At 52.4% G+C, this 13,771-nt stretch overlaps 6 protein-coding genes across 6 annotated transcripts; 4 read left to right on the top strand and 2 right to left on the bottom strand.

Annotated features, from left to right (window-relative positions):
- Positions 1-661: 661 nt before the first annotated feature.
- Z517_08822 (uncharacterized protein) lies at positions 662-2,742 on the top strand (the record flags this gene model as incomplete). Its single annotated transcript, XM_013427336.1, has 5 exons — positions 662-919; positions 977-1,277; positions 1,325-1,434; positions 1,484-1,896; positions 1,968-2,742. The coding sequence occupies 5 exons, from the start codon at positions 662-664 to the stop codon at positions 2,740-2,742; spliced, it is 1,857 nt and encodes a 618-aa protein (XP_013282790.1).
- Positions 2,743-3,493: 751 nt separating this feature from the next.
- Positions 3,494-4,955, bottom strand: Z517_08823 (uncharacterized protein; the record flags this gene model as incomplete). The annotated part of the gene is made up of 3 exons (XM_013427337.1): positions 3,494-3,904; positions 4,078-4,639; positions 4,720-4,955. 3 exons carry the CDS (start codon positions 4,953-4,955, stop codon positions 3,494-3,496), a joined length of 1,209 nt encoding a protein of 402 aa, XP_013282791.1.
- Positions 4,956-6,766: 1,811 nt separating this feature from the next.
- Z517_08824 (uncharacterized protein) lies at positions 6,767-8,347 on the top strand (the record flags this gene model as incomplete). Its single annotated transcript, XM_013427338.1, has 2 exons — positions 6,767-7,173; positions 7,252-8,347. 2 exons carry the CDS (start codon positions 6,767-6,769, stop codon positions 8,345-8,347), a joined length of 1,503 nt encoding a protein of 500 aa, XP_013282792.1.
- A 689-nt stretch (positions 8,348-9,036) lies between these two features.
- Z517_08825 (uncharacterized protein) lies at positions 9,037-10,346 on the top strand (the record flags this gene model as incomplete). Its single annotated transcript, XM_013427339.1, has 5 exons — positions 9,037-9,160; positions 9,278-9,377; positions 9,465-9,888; positions 9,980-10,039; positions 10,092-10,346. The coding sequence occupies 5 exons, from the start codon at positions 9,037-9,039 to the stop codon at positions 10,344-10,346; spliced, it is 963 nt and encodes a 320-aa protein (XP_013282793.1).
- An 11-nt stretch (positions 10,347-10,357) lies between these two features.
- On the bottom strand, positions 10,358-11,053 carry Z517_08826 (uncharacterized protein; the record flags this gene model as incomplete). The annotated part of the gene is made up of 1 exon (XM_013427340.1): positions 10,358-11,053. One exon carries the CDS (start codon positions 11,051-11,053, stop codon positions 10,358-10,360), a length of 696 nt encoding a protein of 231 aa, XP_013282794.1.
- A 311-nt stretch (positions 11,054-11,364) lies between these two features.
- Z517_08827 (uncharacterized protein) lies at positions 11,365-13,193 on the top strand (the record flags this gene model as incomplete). The annotated part of the gene is made up of 2 exons (XM_013427341.1): positions 11,365-11,396; positions 11,657-13,193. 2 exons carry the CDS (start codon positions 11,365-11,367, stop codon positions 13,191-13,193), a joined length of 1,569 nt encoding a protein of 522 aa, XP_013282795.1.
- Between the last annotated feature and the right edge of the window lie 578 nt (positions 13,194-13,771).

A 13,771-nucleotide genomic window follows, 5' to 3' on the forward strand; every position in this document is an offset into this window, starting at 1 on the left:
GCGTGTCGTGGGAAGTTTGAGATTGGGCTGGTTGATACCACAATCCCAGCACCAAGCAGGAAGAAGGATTCGGTGGTGGTGGTGGAAATGGTGATCCGGACCAGTCAACTGGGATCCACCGTCGGCCCCTTGAGGCGTGTACTAGGTATAGGGGCACAGGGGTTTGCTGTTGGGCTCATATCTCAGTATATTGCAGAAGTTCAATAAACTGCGGCTTTGACGGCCTGCCAGCACATCATGGTGGTACCTGTACCAAGTAGGGTCGCTGATAAGAAGGGCGCAGGTAGAAAAGGTGGCCATTGGCAGGTTTGCCAAGTTGGTGTCAAAAGTCGCAGTTTCGTATCTGCTGGTGGCTGCCATCAACGTCCCACAAAACAGCCACCAACTCTGTTGATCGCCCTCCAACTTCCCACCACAAGTCCAACCAAGTCACCCAAATGTCCACCTTCATCCCTGTTCCCCGCATGCAGATCGGATATCCCGGCCCTATCAGAGGGGATCGTCACGGCCAGCATTGGCACGCGGTAATGTCGGTCTACAGAACGCCTTACAACTACAAAGACGCTACTCGTCCCTCCCTGCCTGTGGAGTGACACGATCGATGTGACCTACACTACCTATCGAGCACTCGAGAAAACCCACCGCCGACTTTCACGCAGATATGACTTCTCACGCGGCTGTTGAGGGCGGTTTAGGCAAGGCTGCTCAGCCCAATGAAGCCGAGCTGGTCTCAGTCGAGGACAAGAGAGAACTGTCGAGTGAGAAGCAGATTGAAGACGTTGACGGAAATGACCAGAACCTCCACTACGACGAGGTGGATGTCGAGCCAGAGCTTCATGCGAGAACCTATATTGCCCTTTTTTCCATGTTTCTCTTGAATATGGTTCAAGTTGTGGCGTTGCAGGGCCCTCCGGCTGTGGTATGTATTTGTCCCAGTTGATACCGGGGGGAACTGTGCTGAATGTCTACATCACAGCTCGACTTCATCGGCGACAGTCTCAACAATCCCAAAACTCAGACCTGGGTCCCCAACTCTCTTTCACTTGTCCAGGCTGTCCTAGGCCCTGTCATTTCTCTCGCCTCAGACACCTTCCAAGCTCGAAAGAGCATCCTCGTGGGCTCATGCCTCATCTCCCTTATTGGGGCTGCCATCTCTCCGGGCTCAGGCAATATCTACAGACTGATCGTGGGCCAAACGTTGATCGGCTTTGGTTTCGCAGCAGTGCCGCTCGCATACTGTGTTCCCAGTGAAATCTTACCGAGGAAGTGGAGGCCGAGTAAGTATAATGACCAGTCCTCCATATCTCAGCTGATGTGTTTGTAGTGGCACAAGCATGCATGAACATTGCTGCATCTTTAGGTGCTATTCTCGGGCCTATGTCTATCGGCGCTCTGACGAAACGTAATGCAGAGGACGGATGGCGCAAGTTCTACGTATGTCCCAAGATTACTATGCACTACAGCGAATACTGACCAGTATCAGTGGATCCAAGTTGGCCTCTGGGGAGCCACCGCTGCAGGTATCCTTGTGGGCTATAGACCACCAAAGAGACACACCAGGCTCGACCACCTCTCTTTCTGGCAGAAACTGGGCCACATCGATATCCCGGGCTGTTGTCTTCTTACAGCCGGTTTGTCACTGTTCCTGACTGGTCTCAATCTCGGAGGTAACTTGTACCCTTGGACGAATTCGCGGACACTCGCAACTCTCGTTGTGGGCATTGTCATCCTCATCGCCTTCGGCATCTACGAGTGGAAAGGCACCAAGACTGGGATTATGAACCACACTCTGTTTGGTGGGGGCAGAGCAGCGGGCCGCACATTTGCCATCTGTGTGGGCTTGATCTTTATTGAAGGCATCCTGCTCTTCTCGTATATCGTCTTCTACCCTGTCTTGTAAGTCTTGCCCTGCCCCGTGCCAGCACAGACTATGGTCGTATGGTCGGAGACTAATCACATGCTTGCAGAACAACCTCGCTCTTCGAAACGGATCCACTGTTGCTCGTGTCTCGAGAAATGCCCTTCTGGGTTGCGGGCGGCATCTCCACCGTGATCTGGGGTTATGCAAGCACCCGATTCCGCACAATCCGAGAACCACTCTTCCTGGGTTACTTGATCTTTACTGGCGCCATCATTGGATGGACTACGATTCAACCAAAGGATAGCACTACTGCCGTGGTGATGAGTGGTCTCGCGGGCTTTGGGTTTGGAGCACCGCTCATCCTGATCATTGCTGGTGTCCAGCTGTCCACGCCACACAGCCTGATAGCAACAGCAACAGCTGTAACCACCTCGTCTCGAGCAGTGGCAGCCACAGTCTTCACGGCCATCTATGCAGCTGCGCTGAACACGCGACTTGGCACTAACATACCCAACGGCGTCGCAGGAGCGGCCGCAAAAGCAGGTCTCCCAGCCAGTTCTATCCCGACGTTTGTGGAAGCTTTGGCGGCGGGCAACACGGCGGCGCTGAGTAGCATCCCGGGCGTGACTCCGACCATCATCGCCGCTGGCGTTGCGGCGCTCAAGCAAGCGTTCGCAGACTCGATCCGAGTGGTTTACATCATCGCCGCGCCGTTTGGAGCACTGGCGTGCATCGCGTGCTTGTTCCTGGGTGACTTGCGCAAGACGATGAACTATGTTGTTGATGCACCGGTGGAGGACCTGCACGCGAAGAAGCACACCCATCATCATCACCACCACCATCATCACGGTGAGAGTCGGGATACCGAGCATGAAGCGTAATAGAGCAGGTGATGCGGTGGAAACACAGAGAAAATATACCCATAGGGTTCCAGCCAAATAGAAAGCAACGGGCAATTTTCGAAGAAGAGGCTAGTGGCCAGAACAAGGATGAAAGTCTACCTGTCTGTAACAGAGCAATCAAAAAAATATGCGGCTCTTTCAGCCACCCAAGCTAGGAAACAACTTCACTCTCCTCTCCTCTCCTGCTTGGCTATATGACTCGTGTGTTTTCTTGGTTCCTAGTATCCTTAAGGTACGATCCAGTTCACATGTTGTTGTTACAGTTACCGTTACGGTTACCAGTCCCAGTCCCAACCCATCATCCGCTTTTCTCTGGTATTGAATCTAACCTATTACTTTTAATCGGCCCCCCTGCCAGCCAGACGTGGAATACCTTTCACTTGACTGGGGAGGCTGCTTTAGTGGGTGGTGCTCCGGTGGTTGTCGATCGGTGTTATTTAGGTAGTGGTTCCCTGACGGGGTTTCAATTTTCCTTTCTTCTTCTTTTTTTTTCGTTGCGCCGGCTGTTCTATCTTTGGTATATATGCTATAAATGCTATAATGTAACTGGTATATATGATATGTGCACCGAGCCGAGTACCCCGTACGGGGTATATGTCCCACAAGTCGGGTCTAGCCCATGTGATATTTGGTGTATGGTAATGGTACCAAATTAAGTGCGCGGCCGCCGCTCAGTCGACCTGGGCGGGACATATATGCCACGTTACGGTCGGGTCTCGAACGAGCACTGTCATTGTCTCCGTGTCGCCCACATATCGTGACCACGCTTTGCCCAACCCCTGAGCACATTATTCTGGATCAACCCGAGCCTGCGCGTCGTTGCCAATTCCTCACCATCGTGGCCTGCACCTTCGCGAGCGCGGTCTCCCCCGCCTCCCACGGGAACGGTGACGGCCGTTGTGGCGCCATGGCCAATCCCGACAGGAACGACAATAGCCGACGAGGAGGACGGGCGTCGGGAACTACGATGAGTCGAGCAGGTCAGAAAGTCTCTGCACTCGGCCCAGCTGGTGGTGGTGTAAATGACAAAGTTGCCGAAGCCGTGCAGCGGGATGCACGCCGCCGAGGTCAGGTAAAGGCCGTAGATTTGGTGGTTCGGGGAGATGAAGTTGTTGTAGACCCTGTTGACGCTGATGGGGACCTGTTGACAGCAGATAAGATTAGTGCTTGGAACGTGGTACTTAGTATTTGTGTCGGCGTCGTGATTCATTGGTTATCATTGGGGCATCTTATTTTGTTCTCGCGGGAAAGGGGGGACGGGAGGAGGGAAGAAGGGTAAAGAATTCGGAGTACTGTACGGCTCTTTCAACATACCCAGGTAATGAACAAGACAATCGTGCACAAAAAAGCAAACTTGGCGTATTTCCAGTGTATCCGATCAAAGCGCGACGACGACCTCCGCCGCGGCGGGAATCGGTCCGGTGCCACCCCACGGAGCATCGTCTGGTCGGAACCAGAACGGTCGAGGGTGACTGTCGGAGACCCCGGCGTGGCAACGATCGACGACTCGTGCGACGGCGGCGAGGACGGGGGATGGTGAGACTGAGACTCCAGATCCAGGACCTCGCGCGAGTGGATGGGCGCGAGCGGCTCGAAACCCTTGAACTCGGGCGATGACGGCTCTGGCCCTGCGTTGTTGTTGTTGCTGTAGGGCACATTGGACCTATCCGAGTCTCGCGTCGCCGATGGTGTGGACGACATGAAGGCCCTGGCGAAGGACGAAAAGCGGCGTTCACGTGGAGGTGGGCATGCGTTTGGGCCTGGCTCGTCTTGGTACAGTACACATTCGGCTTTGGCCGATTTGACCTTGCGGCGCACCAGAAGAATTTGTTTGCCGCTTAGAGCGAAGAGGAATATGGCGACTAGGATGAAGCACCTATTCCAGGCCCAGTCAGTATGTAATTAGGTTGCGACTGAGACACTCTGCCATCGCCCTCAACACCATGCCAAACTCACCAAATGGGCACATAAAAGGCTACCAGACGCAAGATCTGGGATTCTTTGGCGATCCAGCACCACATGGTCGCCGGCCCATAGACAGACTTGCCATCGGGCCTCCAGCACAAAAAAACCAAAGCCGGAATGAACGGAAGAATAAAAGCCAGCAATATCGCATAAACGTCGACCCTTTTGAGCTCGGTGGCATTTCGTTTAGTTCGAACAGTGAGAAGAACGTTGAACGCCATGATCATGACCTAAACACAACAAAACCCTTGTTAGCTCAATCAACAAAAAGGTGGTAACCAAACGACGACGGTGGGTCATGCCGTACAAGTAACGGATCCGTCATCACAAACCAAGTAATGAAAAACCCCTGGGTTTGACACCACGCAGATTCCCTCCCAGCATTGATCGGATGAATGCCCCAACTATACGCCGAACACGCAAAGATATTGGCAACGGCGATGGAAAAGGCAAGACGGTTCACAGGTTTTCGGAGCGGCGGGTGGCTGATGAAGCTGATTATGGTGAAGCAGGAGCCTGATATGGACAGACATGATGATATGCGGGCGGCGATATCGATGGCTCGTAGCTGATCTGGAGAGAAGGTCTGGTTATATTCGGACATGATCTTTTCGACATTGTCGACCACGTGGCTTAAGCCATTGAATTCTTGTTGTGTTTCTCCTATCTCTTTCTCGCTCAGGTGACTAACCGCGACAGGAGGCTATCAGGTAGAAGCGAGATCACAAGGCATTGGGCTGGTGTCGCGCCGTGCGCGGCCCAAGGTGGGCGGGCGTGGTTGTTAGGACTCGGCGGCAGCTGTTGGCCCTGATTTATATGCTCCCGCGAAAAAGTCGTTGGACACAGAGAAGCGGCTGAAAAATGAGGTTACAATGAGACTGCACAGAGAGGAAAGAGCTATGACTTGTCGGTGATCGAGGACGGGCTCAGGTGATGGAGATGCCGAGGGGAAATACGAGGGAGACGAGACCCTTTCATGTGCCTTCTGCCATTCTAAGGGAGCCGGCGGGACCGGAGAAAAGAAATCCAGCATGCAGGGACTGGCGGAGGGACTGGCATTGGTGGTGTTGACACATGCCCAGTGACATGTTTCGTGGGAAAGATCGGGAGCAATCGCCAGAAGGATTCAAGAGGCGGAGACGGCATTGACAGGGGTTGAAGGTGATTGATTGACTCGAGGCATCGACAGCTCGACAAGCAGGACAAGCAGAACAAATGGACGAGCTGGACAAGCTCAGCAGGCAAAGGTTTGGGCAACTTGGGGCCCCGGCATGAACTGCGGCAGGAATCCGTCACAAGTAATTAAGAAGCGCCATGCCCATATTGGTGCTTGCAGTGAGTGAGCAAAGACGCTTGATTAAATAATCGCCCATTTATCAAATAGTTTGCGCTTTTTCGGGTGAGCGGCAAAGGGAGAAGAAAGATTGGGAGGAGTAGTACGAGGTAAAGAGGGAGGTAAAGGCGTAAAGAGTGACAGGCCTGGTCCAGACTCTTGATGGATGAGATTCATCTCTCTGCTTTTTGGGCATCATATTAATATTATGATTGTTTGCATTGCATGGGATTAGACCATCATCACATCATGGAAAGGAAACAAGAGATCTGCAAGGGCCACCAAGGGACTATTATCCCCAGCCCCATCAGACGCTCTGTCATTCTGCTTTCTCCAACCAAGTGCTTATTGAGGTAATAATTCCTCCTCCTTTTTGGCGCCAGCGGTGACAGGAATAGCAAATCCACCAACCACTGATGGGGCTGAGAATACAAGCTCATGGTAAACGACAGCAATTCGGTCACCGGGGATTGTTAGGTATCTATCTACCTCGTAGTTTCTTGGTAGATGGCTAAGGACATGGATATGGGATATGCATATGCAAAATACCACTCTGCTAGCAAGATGCGGTGAGAGAATCTTGTCGAGAGGAGACAAGAGAGTGAGAGTGAGGGATTCTTTTGTCTCTGTCTTCATCTTTATTATTCTCCATCACCATCACTCAGAATCCCCTCCCGTGTTGGCAGCCATATCATATTCCCAGTCATGGACGACCGCGTCCTCTTGCCCACCGACAAGGTCACAGCATTGCTGAAACAGGATCATTTCCCCGTCGCCGATGACGAAGAAGACGACGAGTCCGAGAATGGACAACTCCGAGAGATGGTTCAGCAGCTTTCGAATCCGGACAGCGACCTCGCCCGGCGCGTTGAGGAGATTAGCATAGGATCGCCTGCGATGCGAGAATATGACTATCGCCGGCGGTTTGATGAGGATGACGACGACGACGAGGATGATGATGAGGATGCTGATGACGACTATGACCATGACCATGACGAGGAGGATGATGACAACAGTAACAACGACGAGATTATCGCGATTCTGCCCAACGTGCTGGATTCCGCAGCACTCGAGCGCATTCTCAACAGCGTCAAGAGCCTTCGCACCTTGTCGTGAGGATATCTCTAAAAGCAACCATCTCCCTGCCCCTTCTTCTGAGAAGCAAACACTGACCCATCTCCTGAGCACAGATGGTGCGTCAACATGCCCATTCCCCCCAACATCCTCTCTCTTCTCCGACAGCCACAACACCACAACGTGCATCTGCGTGTCCTCAAACGCCAAATGTCCGACGACGCCGTCACTCTGCCCGAACTCGATTTCGACTTGTTCAATTCGTTCCCGCTCGCGCAGACCCACATCGACAGGAACAACTTTGGCAGCGTCGTCTACTCGTCCTACTACCGCGACAAGAGATTCCTGCGGCTGCATTTTCTCGTGCCATACTACCCGGCCCACGAGGGCACGGGCAAGGAGGAATGGATGAGGCGGAAGATGGCCGTGGCGACCACTGCGATGGGATCCCTGCGAAACCTCGCGTCCATCTACGCGACCGACTATCAGGGACAACTCCCCTCGCTCATCCCGACCATAGTCAACCTACACGCTCCGACGCTGCAGGTGCTCAAGCTGCACAGCCTCCCTGTTTTCACCTCCACCCGACCCAAGGGACTGTTGTATCTGAACCCAGACCAAATCCAGCTCATGGTAATGCATTTGACATCACTCACGCATCTGGAAATGGACATTCCCGCGTTTGGCCCGACCCAGGGTGACAACGACGACCTTGCCGTTACGCCATTTTCGTCTCCCACTCCCACAACCACGGCATTGTCAACATTGATCCGGTCCATACCCACAATGCGGACGATCAGACTCTGGATCGAGGTTCCTACCGAGAAATCTTGCTTCCAAGACAAATATACCTCCATGGGGACGAACCCGCCGCCGCTGAAACAGGATCAACTATGCCAGGCGGTCGCAAACTTGTATGGGCTGCTGATGGAGCGTGCAGAAGGAGAAGGACAGACCAAGAAATTGGACTATCTAGAGGTCGCTTTCACCCGGTTGGACACGTGGGACCGACAAGGCGCTTACCCGAGATTCTTGCCCGTCAAATTAATTCCCTCGGTCTCCAAAGCAGATGATGACCACCGACAAGGAGGTAATGGTCCGAATGAGGGACTGCAAGGAGGGTTCACCATTGAGCTGGGCAAGTGGCAGAACGACTACGCAGAGGAAGACATCCAAGACTTCATCAGCCACACTGTTGGGTTCATCCATTAGCTTTCAGGCAGCATATTGTGATGAACTGCACGCATCGAGAGCTCACCGTTCTGTTCGCGGTAACATCGTGCCCTAGTCGCCTCGAGTTCTTCTTGCGCATTACCTCCCTGACAGCGGTGTCTTTCTGCAAAGAATCTTCCACGATACTCTAACAGATCCGGTCACGAATCTTGTCATCCATGATTAGAGCCAACCGGGTCCTTCTGCTGCATGTGCGATCCGTCCCTGCTTACGGACTGTTTTGATATTGAATCGAACTGGAGTCTCGTTGATCTCTACCACCCTGAGGTATATGGAAATCCGAGCAGCCTGTTCAAGAGAACATCTCTGGCCAAGGCTGTCGGCCCCAGCAGAAGTGACAAGCCGTGATGGGGAACTCGTACCCCAGTGGCCGGGTGGATCATGCCTCTCCGCATCCTCCCCTGGACCCGTCCTAGACATGGTAGTGGATATTATGCACGAGTCTTCGGATATTCTCTAAACGTCATGGAAAAGAACGTCGCGGACATCTCCAGAGTCGGAGCAGAAGATATGTTATCGGTCCTTCATCCGTTCTCTTCGGGACTCAACCGCTGAGCGCGAACCCCATCCATACTTCTTGCGTGCGGTGCATTTGTCTTGTATAGACTTTTGTGTTTTGCGAGTCGCGGTCAACGATAGGGAAATAATCGCAAACATCAATTGACATAATGTCAGAGGACTCTGCAAAGCCCAAGAGACGGATCCTGGTATCCTATGGCGTTGATATAGACGCAATAGCAGGATGGTTGGGTTCATACAAGGGTGAAGACTCGACCAGTGACATCTCTCGAGGTACGTCGACGCCAAATATGCTGGGCTAGCATCACACAAAACCCACTTTCCACAAGGTCTGCGAGGGACAATTTATTGCAGAGAGAACTGAGACAGACCCTTCATGTTCCGTCCGAGTAGGTTACTTCGCTGGCACGCAAGGCGTGAGAAGGCTATTGAAGCTGTTTGAAAAATACAACATCAAGGCGTCTTGGTTTATTCCCGGCCATAGTCTAGAGTAAGTCTCTGTGTGAACTTGGAGTTGAATTCCGAGGGGGACCCGATGCTTCACCTGCCTCGTGAGCTGACGCCGTCGCCCTAACAGAACATTTCCAGAAGAATGTGCTATGATCCGTGACGCCGGGCATGAGATAGGCTTGCACGGTTACAGCCATGAGAATCCCGTTGATATGACATTTGAGCAGCAACGCGACGTGCTCGACCATACCTACCGAATGCTCACAGATTTCTGTCATGGAAAGACGCCCCGAGGAATCGTGGCTCCGTGGTGGGAGGTCAGCAGAGAAGCCACCGAATTATTGCTTCATTATGGCATTGAGTATGACCACAGCATGAGCCATCATGACTGTCAGGCATACTATCTCCGGACAGGAGACAACTGGACAAAGATCGATTATAACAAAACAGCCGCTGAGTGGATGAAGCCCTTCACCACGGGCCAGGAAACGGGGCTCGTGGAGATTCCAGCCAATTGGTACCTGGATGATTTGCCTCCAATGATGTTCATGGTAGGTCCTCCCGGCTTCAACCGCTCTTGCAGTTGACTGAAGAATGGTTCCTGGCTATGTCCTCTTCAGACAAGCTGACAGACTCGTGTAGAAAAAGGTGCCAAACAGTCATGGATGGGTGAATCCAAGAGACGTTGAAGATTTGTGGCGGGTAAGTTGCTAGCTTTGTCCTGCTGAAGTCCGCAATTCTGAGCCGTTCCCAGGACCATTTCGACTATTTTTACAGAGAAGAGAAAGAGGGATTTTACTTCCCTATGACCATCCACCCGGATGTGTCTGGTAGACCGCATGTCTTGCTCATGCATGAAAGGTTAATTGAGCACATCAACAAACACGAGGGCGTGGAATGGGTAACAATGGCCGAGATGGTGGACCATTTCAAGAGTAAACACCAGCCCGCCGAAGGAGCCATGATGCCGGCACCACGGGGAGAGATCCTGTCAAAGAGCCAGAAATAGGAGAGACAGCATCAGGGCCTTTTGTTCATGAACTTCAAAGCACCCCCCAATTTGGCAACCTTGATCACGTCACGCAAGGTGAGACTAATGCGGGTTTGCCGCTGAGCATGACCGCTCTCGTAGGGTTGTTGGTCACCGAGGAGATTCCAGTTGATGATCTGCTCGCTGTTCAGATTCTCATCCGCCTGGAGTTCTGAAATGCCATGTAGCGTGTTGATATACATGTCGCCCGTCGTCACCAGCAGACTCCGCGGTTCTTGTAAGATTCGCCATGTAGGCTTCGCTTCTCGTTCGCCAGCTTCAGTCTTTCGGTAGATTTCGAGCACAGTGTGACTCCCCAAGCTCACCGTCGCCGTAATTGGGTCGTACGCAGGACCATCTTCATGGGGCATGATTCCTTCTCCTGGTTTGTATTCATTGATCAGGACATGGTTCGGAGCCTTGTGTGTGGAACTCTCAAAAAATTTGCCTTGTTGAAGACGGGCGACGATTACATCGAGGTACGCTGGCATGGGGGCAGCAAGGAGAGTGTCACGCGAAGGACCGGTCAAGGTTGAGGGTAGAGATAATAGACGCCGGTGGGTGAGCACAGTCCATCGAGACTCGGGCAGTTTCTGGAGTTCGTTGAGGATCTGCGCCTCTTCAGATGCGGTGATGAAACTGGGGGCATAGTAGCATGAAGGGGGCAGCCCTTCTATCGAATTCATGGTAGAGAAACGCCGAACTGTACTTACAGTCGAGGGCAGTCCGGACCGACAGCATGGACCCAGGACTTGTAAGAAGCATGGGTTGGATTCCACGTGGAATTCGGCAAGATTGAAAAGTTACTGAAGGTGGATTTCTCCAGAATCCCAGACCCAACCCTGATTTGGACGACAGGGCGCCACAATGGGGGACTGGATGCTGTTCATCAGTCACTTTCCAGCGTGATCGTACCAAACAGATGAAAGACTAGGTCCTACTGGTTCAAGGGATTGTTGACCTGTTGTTCTCAGGACACGTCTTGCTCAACAGAACGATGCCCCCAATGTCAATCCTTGTGGATGGTCGGTCAGATCAATCACTTCTCAAGACGTCATGACTTCAAAGACACCACCAACATCGAGTTGACTTCTATTGTTCTTCTCATGTACTTTCACTCCCATATCCTGGCCAGCTATGACTAACAACCATGTTTCGCTCTATCGGCAAATTCTAGCAGAGCGGCAACATCAATATGATTTGGTAATAGCGGCAGATGAGTATACTCCCTTCCTTTATCCGTGGGATTCACTCCCAGCCTTATACTTAATCTTTGCTATCGCAATCAGCCCCAGACTGTCCCCAAGGCTGGCCAGAGCAGTCCGATGTGTCGCTTTCGTTTCGGTCCTTGCCCATGGTGCCTATGTGGCATGCTATCGCCGGACACTCTGGCTTGCGGCCGGCTATGGCATTGGGTTAATGACAGCCTGGGGTGTCATCATGTCTGGCGCTCTTCTCTTGTGCAACGACGTGGGGCGAGATTTCAGAAGGCTTGAAAAGAGAGTGGTCAAAGCAGAGAGTGAAGATTCAGAGTGGCTCAAGTTCACAGCAACATCTTCGCAGTGCGAGCGACCTCAAATGAGCAATATGAAGGAGCGGAAGGTGGGCAGCTCGTCTTCATTTTCCACCCCGACCTCTCAGCCTGAACAACCTTGTCGACAGCCATACGAACTGGTATGGCAAGGGTATCCTTACAATTCGGACTTGTTCCACGTCCTCGACTGGACGGTCGACCTTATGACGAGTTTCCGAGCAGTGGGATGGGAACATCGAATCTCAACCATAGGGCAGATTGACCCATCAATGCCGCGAGACAAGTCCCAAAGTACTACTGCCACTGGGATTCGCGGTGACGAAAGGCAGACATCGATGGCTGCTTCGCATTTTCCGCGAACCCATCAGTTGAGAGCCTTACGAGGCTTTATCATCAACTATCTCTTCCTCGATTTCCTGAAGGCAGTCATGATCACGGACCCATACTTTCTGGGCGTGGCACCGTTGGAATCGTCTACACCCTGGACTTGGCTTGCTCACATCGACAATGCTGTGCCAGTTGCAACTCGCTTTGTTCGGCTGTGGATTACGATGTGTGGAGTCGTAACTGCGTTGACGTTAATCTTCAGCCTCAGCCCGTTGTTCTTCGCTACCATCCTTCCCACTTTTGTCGACCTCACAAAGATTACAAAGGCACCTCTCACGGAAACATGGATGTATCCACCTTATTGGCAATCGTTATCGACATCGGTCCTGTACTCTGGGCTAGCAGGGTTATGGGGCAGATGTTGGCACCAGATGTTTCGGTTTGGCATCTCAGAACCATCCCGAGTCTTGATTGAGGGACTGAAGCTGGACGCTCGCGGCAACGTTGCTCGAACCGTTCAGCTTCTGGTCGCTTTCACGTTGTCAGGCTCAATCCATGCGAGTGCTAGCTACACAACATTTTCACTCAACGGCTCGCATCCACTCTCTGGCCCCTTATTGTTCTTTCTCCTACAAGGCGTTGGCATTCTCTTACAATCATTCATAGTCAAACTCATATACAGACACGCTTCGTGGGTCAAGAATCTGCCATCCGGTATAGGCCAGACGGCGAATGCGCTCGTGGTGGTGTTATATCTTTATTTGACAGGGTCATTATTGGCCAACGACTTTGCAACCTCTGGACTGTGGCTCTTTGAGCCAGTTCCCATCAGTTTCTTCCGCGGAATAGGGTTTGGGCCAGGCGGCAAGGGTGAGGGGTGGTGGGTGTGGAATCAGGAAGGCTCGCGATTAATCGGATGGTGGAGAGGTGACAGATGGTGGGGGAGAGCGTTGGCTATATATTAGCGTGTTGGATTGGGTAATGTGCATGAGACTCCAAAAGACTCTCTGATGATGGTAATTTTGACATTTTGATGCCCGGCGTAAATCATGGTAAAGGAGTCGCAGGTGCAGATGAAAGCTGCCAGAGATCCCCACGTCACCTTGATATAGATGTTCCACCAGCTGCCAATGCTACTAATAATAATGAATATGTAACTAAAAATGTGGCTAGCTGCCTCCTAGGTACTAGTTGCGGTGGTGGCGGCGCCCTCTGCATGATGTCACATGGGCCAAAGTGGTGCCCGAGGCTGCAAGATGAATCCATCACATCGACTTTTGGGGTTGTCGGGGGTGTGAGAAGGGGATGGGGGGACGCCCATCGAGCAGCCACCAACGCCCAGCTCCGGGTTCCTGGCATTTCTCCCTCCCACCTCTTGCATCGATACACGCCTCCCGCCTCCCGCTTCCCACCTACTAAGCCCACGCAAGCCTTTGCCTGTCACCTGCGCCCTCGTCTTGTACTTGTATTTCTCCCATTTACCGAGTATTCTGCATGTATTTGTTGCACCGATACTGCTGCCATTTGATATTGAAACGGAACT

The sequence above is a fragment of the Fonsecaea pedrosoi genome (assembly GCF_000835455.1).
Source record: "Fonsecaea pedrosoi CBS 271.37 unplaced genomic scaffold supercont1.5, whole genome shotgun sequence".
NCBI lineage: Eukaryota > Fungi > Ascomycota > Eurotiomycetes > Chaetothyriales > Herpotrichiellaceae > Fonsecaea > Fonsecaea pedrosoi.